This window comes from Lingula anatina, chromosome 1, assembly GCF_051362555.1.
Source record: "Lingula anatina isolate TDL-2025a chromosome 1, LinAna3.0, whole genome shotgun sequence".
NCBI lineage: Eukaryota > Metazoa > Brachiopoda > Lingulata > Lingulida > Lingulidae > Lingula > Lingula anatina.
The window spans coordinates 62,158,125-62,167,702 of record NC_141767.1 but is presented as its reverse complement, the minus strand read 5'-3'; the positions used below and the strand labels follow the sequence as shown (position 1 = coordinate 62,167,702).

The following is a 9,578-nucleotide window of genomic DNA, read 5'->3' as shown; positions in this document are numbered from 1 at the left end:
CTGCGTCAGCCTGTTATCAACAAAAACATCACTTGGCACAGAAAAAAAAGACAAAACAGAAATATTATACATATATTATTGTCAATATTTATTGCAAGACTTTGAACAAGATATCTGTCACAGCACTACCAAAGCCTCTGTTGACATTTTGGTTGCTCTGCATGATCTACGCTTCAACTCCCTGATTAAAAATATCCTAAACCAGCAAGTAATGTGATATTTGTGACCTTAATCCAACACCAATAAAATGCAGCAGTGTCCTTGAAATATGAGAACCAGGCTAAGTATTATAATAATAAAATTTTTTTTTTTGAGATCTAAAAGGTAGGTGTCTCTTTTTTCCTTGCATTCATGTATATAATTAACAGTGACAAGTGGAAATTGCTCACAGCAGTGCCAAAAATAAATGCCAAAAAAAAGGGGGGGTATCTTGGCTAAAGAGGTAAGGGGCAGGGGAATGGATCTGCCAAACAATGCACCTGCGAGTTAATACTGCAATTAGTCACAAAGCACCAAGAATCCATTACCATTGGTAATCAGGCCTCATAAACTATATTTGCCATTTTTAAACACAAGCCTAAAAATTTGAGAACACAACTTAATGACTCCAGCCACAAATTAACTACCCCAACAAGCTTAAAGTTTCATTACACAAACAATTTGGCCAGCTTCTGTCCAGGTCTCTGGCTGTATACATATGCCTTCTACAGGTTTTTTTTATACAGCAGTTCTCAGCAATCTCCAGCTCATACGGAATGTACCGAACAAGTAGATAAGCTGATAAATGGTCTGGTAATGAAACTCTTTAATTGTGACAAGTAATTTGACCTTGGGATAGTTATTTTGTGGCTGGAGTTGTTAATTTGGGCATTTTTGTGCACAAAATCTGAGGCTTGGTTTAGAAAATTTTTTATCCATTTATAAAGTCTGGTAATGCAATCTAGATAATACTTAATAATACCACATATTATAATACTATTTATACACAAAAAGACATGCAATATTTATGCAATGTGTGTTTAATACTAGGAATGTACTATTTGCGACAAAACAATAGAACAACAGTTTCTGGTTAAATAAATCTTGAGATAAAGTAACAAGTGCATAGAATACCTGTTCATTCCTGAAATTATTGGAAAACTTACTGATATAATTTGACATTATCTTCCGTTAGACAATCATTTCAAACACGTGGGAACTACACTAGACAACCATACACCAGAGGGTTAAAATGTCCTATGGAGTCCTTACAATTTCTTCCATGAATTTTTAAGAGATTAAAGGATAACATCTTTACTTTGAAGCACTCATTGAAGATCACAGAAAAAAAAACTATCAATATGTCCATAAATCCATTGCCTGTACATAGAAATGTTAATGACACATTAATACTTTCTAATATATCTGATGTGAGGTATAAAACATACCTAAAGAAATATTCAATGATTTCAGTGATGCACCTTAAAATAATGAATGAATGAATGGGGAGCATGAGAAAAACATGGAATGAGTGACAGTAGCATACGTGAAAACCTGACACCTGAACATTCTTCTATTTTAAAGACTGGTTCACATGATGATAAATGACAATGAGTTTTCTTAAATAGAACAGAAAAAAAATGCCAAAAAGAAAAAAGCTTTGATTTTCTTCTTCATTTATCTTCAAAAGCACTCCCATCCAATTATAAATATTCATTTCTACAAAACTGTTCAAATCAATTTTTTTCAACTTTGATTAACCAACCATAGAAAATCAAGAAATTTTAGTCATGGTCTTTGTACATAATTAAGAAACGTTGCCAAGTAATAATTTTAAAAAAAGATCACAGTAACAAACCTTTTCACGTTAAAATTATGCTATCATAAATCAACCTTAATCAACTTTTGCTTCTAAAATCAGCATTATATTCTGAATATAACAGCCCTGTGGCAGAGATTGCATCCCCTAGACCTACTGTCTTCAGAGGGTTTTTACACACTAATACAGGACTGAAAGCAAATTTATAGCCTTCCCTTTTCCAAACAGATGAAGGTTCTGATGGATCAAATGACTTTTCATCACTGCTGCTGGTCAGTTTGAATTCCAGTGGGATTCGAAGATCTGCATTCACTGAGTCCAGGTCTTCAGTATCGCAGGCCTGCTGCCCAGCAGCTCGCGTTCCTGCTGCAACAGCCGAGGCTGTGTTACCCCAAGCGTTCGGCACAACACCGACAATGTGGTAGGTCAGCGAATGGAAGTGGACCCTGGTCAGTTTGGACTCGGGTCTGGACTTTGAATAGCCATAGGTCTGGAGTATCCACAGCACCATGTCACTGATTTTGTGTATCTCGGGCTGCTTGCCACTCTCATGTTCGTCAAAGTATTCCTTGTGTGGACCGTCTCCTACTTTTGATGCAAAACTGATTTCTTGTTCATTCAAACCCAAGGAAGAAACACTGGGGACAAGCTGAAAAATACATTGTAACATTATGAAAAAACTAATCAAAGTGAAGTACATATAATCAAGTTATTCAAATAATCTTCATATACTGATTGCATATTTTCAAAACACCTGCAATCTATTTTATAGCTTATAAAAACAAAATATTATCAAGAGAGAATACTCAATGCTTACTTAGTAAAGATCAAGTTCATTGTCTTTTTTATTATCAACAATGAAAGGTTTTCAAGCAGTATACAGGTAGGGACAGTTTTAAAAGCGCAAGCATAATATAAATCAATATCATGTGAAGCATTACGTAAATAAAACAGATCTGTGTGGTGAACTAAGGATTGCTTATGTGCCAACAAGACCATGGAAATATATGACCTGTACTAAACTACATGTAAGTAAAGGTTCACATACTAAGGAGGACACTACAGATGGCTCTATTGAACTGCCTTGCATGTAAAGGTCATATTAACTGCTGCAATAATTTTTTTCAGTCATTTTATCACTGGTTGTTCTATCTGTATCAGGTTAGCAAGAAAAAACTCTACACAACAAGAATACTTCACGAACTATGAAAACAAATTTACATCAAGGCCTGCAATCCTTTAGCTCATGAGAAACAACTTGACAAAATTATTTTACATAATCTCCCCCACCACCACCAAAAATAAATAAATAAATAAAAACAACTTAAAATCAAATCTTATCTTCACATCCTCATTGTGCTCATAATGAATAAATATCACAACTTGGCAGACACAGCTGCAAGCAAAGCTTTTATATACAGACTTTATGTGGATATGAGGACCAGAATCGTGCACTCCTACACACATAGTTTGCGCATGCAAGCAAAAATAAGTCGGCATTTGGACTCAACCTTTGCAGCTGTGCACACAGCATCAGGTCAGAAAGGTATTGGTGGCTGAAGTTAGTATGCACCAACCCTGCAGACCCAATGTGATTATAATCATGATTTATAACCACAAGAAGCCACTCTGATCACTCTTTTGTCAACCCCCATGGCTGTTATAACCATGATGAGCCAGAGGCAACATCGCTTCCACGGTTAGAAATCATACATCACATGGTCTGCTGACATGCCCATGCTTAGACAAATCGTCACAATTTGATTGGAAAATTTTATGCAACCTGGAGCTTTTAATGCGCATACAGAACTTATAGTCTATTCCCACTGGAATGCTAGTGTTATCTCTATGCTATCCCAGATTTGAATGATCTTGCTGCAGATTATTTAGAATAGCCTGAGAAAGATCTATAAATATTGAGTGGAAAAATTCTCCTTGTGGCACTGGTAAAGGATAATTTAAATGCAAATCTTATCATAAAGGCAGACTGGTACTTAAAAAACTCATAAAACTATAAACTATAACAAACATTTAACTAGAGGATCAGAGAGGCGATACCACCTCCTGGTATAGTACCACCAGCTGGGGCATGCACATTTGTGTGGGAAAGAAAAAGAAAGTGGGGTCCCACCTGTATGGGTGTGGTTGACAAGCTGCAGGAAATGCAGTAAACAAGGTTTTTTCTTTTCTTTTCTTTTTTCTTTCTTTGTACATAATTATCATTTATAAAGAAATTGTGGGGAACAGTGAAAGGTAAAATTCAAGGTTATAGTAAGATTGTAAATGTAGCACCTCGAATCTATGGTGTTTACATACTGTAATGGAAACAATGTTTAATGTTAGTTCATTTTCAGGTTTAGCTTTGTTGCCTTTAATCCACCTACACAAACCAGCTTAAAGGGATCATAACTGTTCATATAAGATCTATATTTCACAGTAAAAAACACTGTGAAAAACTCATAGAAATATAATATATTCTGTTTTACCACAAAAACAGCAGTTATAGCTATTATTCTGATATCTGACTGAGCTTGTCTTTAGAACACATGACCTCCATTCATGGCTATACTCTGTTATAATCTCTTAAAAGATTATAACAAAAAAAAAAAAAAAAAAAATTAGAAAAAAAACAGGGACTAATTTTAAACGTAAAAATGGATTCATTAACCATTGGTAAGTGTGGGAAAATTGTTGTTTACATAGGAAAATTCATTTTCAGGTTCAGTTTATGGTAAAACGTATGTCAAAGGTCAATTTCAAGGTCACTGTTGGATTAACAGCATATGACTGCCATAAGTCAATAGTAACTTTGGGCTTATCTCTGCTAGGTCTTGAGATAAAAGGGAAAGAAAATTTGCAAGGTTCAGTTTACAGCGAAAAGTAGGTCAAAGGTCAATTTCAAGGTCACAGTTTGACTGCCAATATATTACTTCCTATTCAAGGTCAATAGTAACTATAGGCGTATCTCTGCCAGTTTTGGGGTATTTCACATTTTATTTCACTACTTAATATTGTAATGTACTTTTTCATATAGCACAACTCGTAAACCATATCGAAAACAAAAACAAAACAAAACAAAAAAAAAAACAGGTACCACCTTCAGTATTATGCTTGACAAGCTGTACATAATGCAAAAATCAAGAGGCCTCTACTGTTTACAGTTCCAGAATTAGAGAGGATTTTCAGTTTTGGCATCTAACTAACAGCTGCTTCTCCCGTGAAAATGCACTGATTGACCCTAAACTCCTAAAGATGAAAGGAGTCCACAATTTTAACCCCCCACTGTAATATAAGAGCTTAAGTCTGTGTAGTTTCTGAAAATTGCCACAAAAAAAATTTTTTTTGCAGAAAATTCCCATTTTTAGACAATTTTGGCCTGTTTGACCTTGAAATAAAGGTCAAAGGTCAAATCCAAGGGCATATTTAGAATCTTTACATAGGACTTTCGGTCAGACTTCTATAGTAATTTTTCCCATAATTCCTTCAGTTTTGGAGATATTTGGCATTGAATTTTCAAAAATTTTGACAAGGGTGCATTTCCATGAGCGTCACGCCCAGGCCAATGCACCGACTGAGACCAAAAAAACAGGGGGTTAAGTTGAGATTATATGTAACCTAAATCCAAGAGATGGGAGCATGGGTCCATACGGTCTAGGAGGAGAAGCGGTAACGGTGACTTGTAACACGGAGCCGGCGGAGCCAACAGAGCCGTACGACACGGGTCGGGACTAAAACCATGAGCTGGTGGTACTAATAAGTTAATGTATCAGCTACCCTCATCTTTCCCATGTTTATTACCCATATTTCTATCAACTTCTATCATAAATGGGTACCCTTTCAGACAGAATATCGTGGCTACATCACAAAAAAAAAAAAAAAAAAAAAAAAAAGACAGTCTTTCATATCTTTCAGAGAATGGTTTCACTTTCAAATACTTAATGGGCATTTGATTTCAAAACAGATGCCAGAACACTACTGCCAAGGTTAAACCATATTTGGTCATAAATTCACATTTGCCAAAATAGCATGAAACATACATATCCCCATTGAGTTAGCATGATGGTAAACATTGCTTAAATACGTCTGATTGTCAGGTTTACTTATATCACTTAAAATTTTACCATTTTGGATTGATAAGCAAATTCTTAATTCACAATGTTTAGTGAATCAAAGGTAAATTTAGAAATCATACGTATTCAATTCTCTTGGATTGTGTGATTCACTTTTATAGAAATTACCCCAGTTTTCTAATACATTTGCTAGCTAGTTCGGTCTAAAATTACTTTTAGGATCAAAATCTAGTGGAAACCCTGTTCATATTCATTGATATGTTAATTGGTGACCTGCCATACCTCTCTAAAAGCACAAGCACTAAGTTGCATTTACACAAACAGTTTCAGATCGAACAGAGCTTGATCACAGTTAACAAATAAATGGCAGCATAAAAAGTTCACTGCAATACCTGAGAATGTAAAATTTCATTTGAAGACAACTTGTTTTGTAAACATCTATATCAAGCTACAACACCATTAGACCTGTGTCGATTCAATTAAACCACCAGTGTAAATACTACTTTTAAGGGCTAGCAATCTAGTACAAGGCAACACACTTGTTCATCATCATCATCTTTATCCTGCTGAGACTGTGGCTGACGAAGCCAAATCTCTGGGTGAGGCCCACCGCCTGTGTGACTGACAAAACCCAGTTCTTGTTCATTGAAACCAACAGAGCTAACAGAGGGCAGCACCTGCATTGCAAAGATATCTTAACTAGGAATGTGACTTGAGGAGAAACAAAAATACAATGACTCGAATAGATGCATATATTTAAAGCAAAGTAGCACAGAATCAATTAGAAGAGTTGAATCATAAAGAAATATAGTCAATAATCTGAGAAACTTTGACTGCTTTACCAATGCAAAAACTAAAACTTTATTAATTCATGTGCCACTTCATGCATCCCTCAACTGTTCCCAAAGATGGCATGCAAACAAAAAGTACATCAGACAAGTGAAAAACAAACAAACAAACAAACAAACAAACAAACAAACAAAAAATCAAAAGTGAAGGGAAATCTACTGTGACATGTTATAAAAAATACTACTCTGCCAGTCTGGTGTCACTCTCACATATTTTCTGTGCTCTGTTTAACCCAGCATTATCCTACACTCTACCAGGGCGACTGGTAGATTTTTCACAGATATTCACAGATATGTCTCTAGCTAGATAGATAGATGGTCATTTTGGTCTGAAGTCAGACTTCAGACCAAAATGACCATCTATCTAGCTAGAGACATATCTGTGAATATCTGTGAAAAATCTTTCAGTCGCCCTGGTAGAGGGTAGCATTATCCAATACATTTAGTAGGTCTCATAAATATAGTAAAGCAGATCTGGCTTTTGGACCACATCAACCAAATGCTACTCAGTTTTAGTTAGGGGGAGAACTGTTAATCAGTGTATTATCCACAACCTATGTTATCTTATTTCAACTGACAGAGAGGACACATTTAGACAGCATTGCAAATGGGTGGATGTTGGACGTTAATATGTCAAGAAAGTATTCAAAATGGTGGTAAAACACCTGGCAAATACTTGAAAATGAACCCACCTCATCTAAAATCTGTTTAAGAAATCTCTCCTCTGCCATACTGGCCAGCTCTAAATGTACAGGAATACTGTCAGGTAATTTCTTAAGAGCAACTCCCAAATTGAAGACCTTCTTGCTCCAGAACTCCTCTCCCTGTCCTTCCAACTGGTTCAGCCCAGACAGCACCACTAAATCTGGCTTAAACTCATCAAATGAAGCAAAGAAAGTGTCCATCATGGTGGCTTGACCATTGGCTATGTCGTAGGACGTGATAAACCTGTTGGCTACAGGGGCAGTAAACGCTCCCCATTTCTCTCCCCTTTTGTACTCCATGATAAGATGGACCTCATCCTGCTCATGGGAACTGGCTTTTGGGACATATATAGTTTTGTTCAGCAGCTCTTTTAGTTTTGGTCCCACTGGTCCTACTAATTGTACCTACATTGACAAGATTTAATTGGTGTTATCCCAAGTGTGGCAGAGACAAATTGTACCATTATGACAAAAATTATGATTAGCTTAAAAAGCCTCCAGCATTACCGAGGTTACATTTTCTTATATAAACAATATGCACATGTATATAATTTTCATGTGATTTACTTGGAAGTGTTCATTACCTGAGTATCTGGGAAAATAGATGTAATCTTTTGGGAAATCAGAGCAGCATTGCCACCAATAAACCACTAAAAGTAATCACAAAACAGACAATAATTATTTTGTGTTTAGCTGGCTGAACTATAATTCTCTCCTATATTAAAATATCACTAAGTATACAATCTAATGTTTATGAATTAAAGTTATTACTATAATTAACTATTATTATTATACAATTAATAATGTAATGTTAATACATTCTTGATATCATACATATATATCATTGGTTTCATGAGTAGAATACAAAAGGACAAGCAAAACTAAATATCAAAACTAAACAAGAAATATAATATTAAGAAAAACTTAGTTTGGACTACCTGTACGTCTTATTGAAAAATGAAAATTAAAGCAGCATACCTCACTAGACTTCAGCGTAGCTGCAGCTTTGACCACAGTATTTTTATACAAGGGTCCATCAGTGAAGGGGCGCTCTGCTGCAGCTCCTTTGGAAAAGTAGTGAGTGAAGGCCTCTTGCATGTCTGCTATTGATCCCACTGTCCTGTGGTCCTTCTTCTCCCCAGGGGTCACACCCAGTGACTGCAGCAGCTCAGTGCCTCGAACTATTAGATCCACATTGGCATTCAAACTGGAAAATAACATGATGACATTTAAGTATATTTACCATAAATAAATTTTTTTCTCTAGCGCTTCTACTGGTATGTTGAATTAAATTTGTATGCATCAAGTACCAGCACAATGGTGCTAAGTGCAAAGTATTAATTTATAAAATGTGACAAAATATTTGTTCTAATATAAGGTTGTTTTAATCTGATGACTTAACACATTCTTATCAAGTTTGCGACCTCTAAACAGCTTTTAAACTATCTTCTTAAGGTCAGTGCCTGATGTAGGATGAACCTTCATATATCAGAAGTACATGTACTATCAGCCCACATTTTACTTTAAGTAAATAACGAACAACAAAAGTGCAGTAATAACAATCAATCAGACCACAGAGTATATTTCTTATGAAAATGCAGATGTCCTTCTTCTACACGTGATACTGTTAAGTAAGTTCATATAATATACTCACCTGATTAGCCATTTTGTTAATAATAATAATATTGATAATAATAATAATAATAATAATAGAATCTGTTTCTTTATAATAATATCCTTGCAGTTATATATGCCGCATAGAACATTTTAGTTCAAAGCCTAAGAAATAAAAAAAAATTAGCTGTATCGTGGCGAACTGGCCATAATTGGTTATTTTATCTACTGACCCAACGGCAACCTTCTTAAATCTTTTGACTGGGACAATAATTCTCTCCTCCCAGGCAGCGGCGACCAGTTCTTCAGCCTCCGATGATGCATCACTGATTTCGTCGTGCTTTATATGCCTTCCATAAAAGTACGCAATCAACAAAGCACCGACAGCGACGATCAACGTCTTGGATATCATCTTATAGGGACCAATTCCTCTCGATCGGCATCAGTAAGTGGCATATACAAGTAAACTGTGCCACGTGCCCAACAACAACCGGTCAAAATATAGGTCAAAAAAGTTCGGATTGGATTAGTAAAGTGAGCAATA

At 35.7% G+C, this 9,578-nt stretch overlaps 1 protein-coding gene across 2 annotated transcripts; it reads right to left on the bottom strand.

Annotated features, from left to right (window-relative positions):
- Nucleotides 1-62: 62 nt before the first annotated feature.
- On the bottom strand, nt 63-9,532 carry LOC106155418 (ADP-dependent glucokinase). 2 transcript variants are annotated; one of them, XM_013530258.3, is made up of 6 exons: nt 9,268-9,532; nt 8,399-8,627; nt 8,005-8,070; nt 7,409-7,825; nt 6,408-6,545; nt 63-2,447 (listed from the first exon to the last, which is right to left on the bottom strand). In XM_013530258.3, the coding sequence occupies exons 1-6, from the start codon at nt 9,444-9,446 to the stop codon at nt 1,878-1,880; spliced, it is 1,599 nt and encodes a 532-aa protein (XP_013385712.2). In that variant the 5' UTR covers nt 9,447-9,532; the 3' UTR covers nt 63-1,877. The 2 variants fall into 2 exon arrangements, with proteins under 2 accessions (XP_013385712.2, XP_013385713.2); XM_013530259.3 differs by lacking the exon at nt 6,408-6,545 and having other exon boundaries at nt 9,268-9,530.
- Nucleotides 9,533-9,578: the final 46 nt, after the last annotated feature.

Bases quoted from the DNA above. Each gene is read 5' to 3' on its own strand.
- LOC106155418 (XM_013530258.3), bottom strand. From the start codon at position 9,446: ATGATATCCAAGACGTTGATCGTCGCTGTCGGTGCTTTGTTGATTGCG. The intron at 8,628-9,267 runs GTCAGTAGATAA...GTTATTTTCCAG, and splicing joins TTTAAGAAGGTTGCCGTTGG to TTTGAATGCCAATGTGGATC. The intron at 7,826-8,004 runs GTAATGAACACT...TTGTCAATGTAG, and splicing joins CTATTTTCCCAGATACTCAG to GTACAATTAGTAGGACCAGT.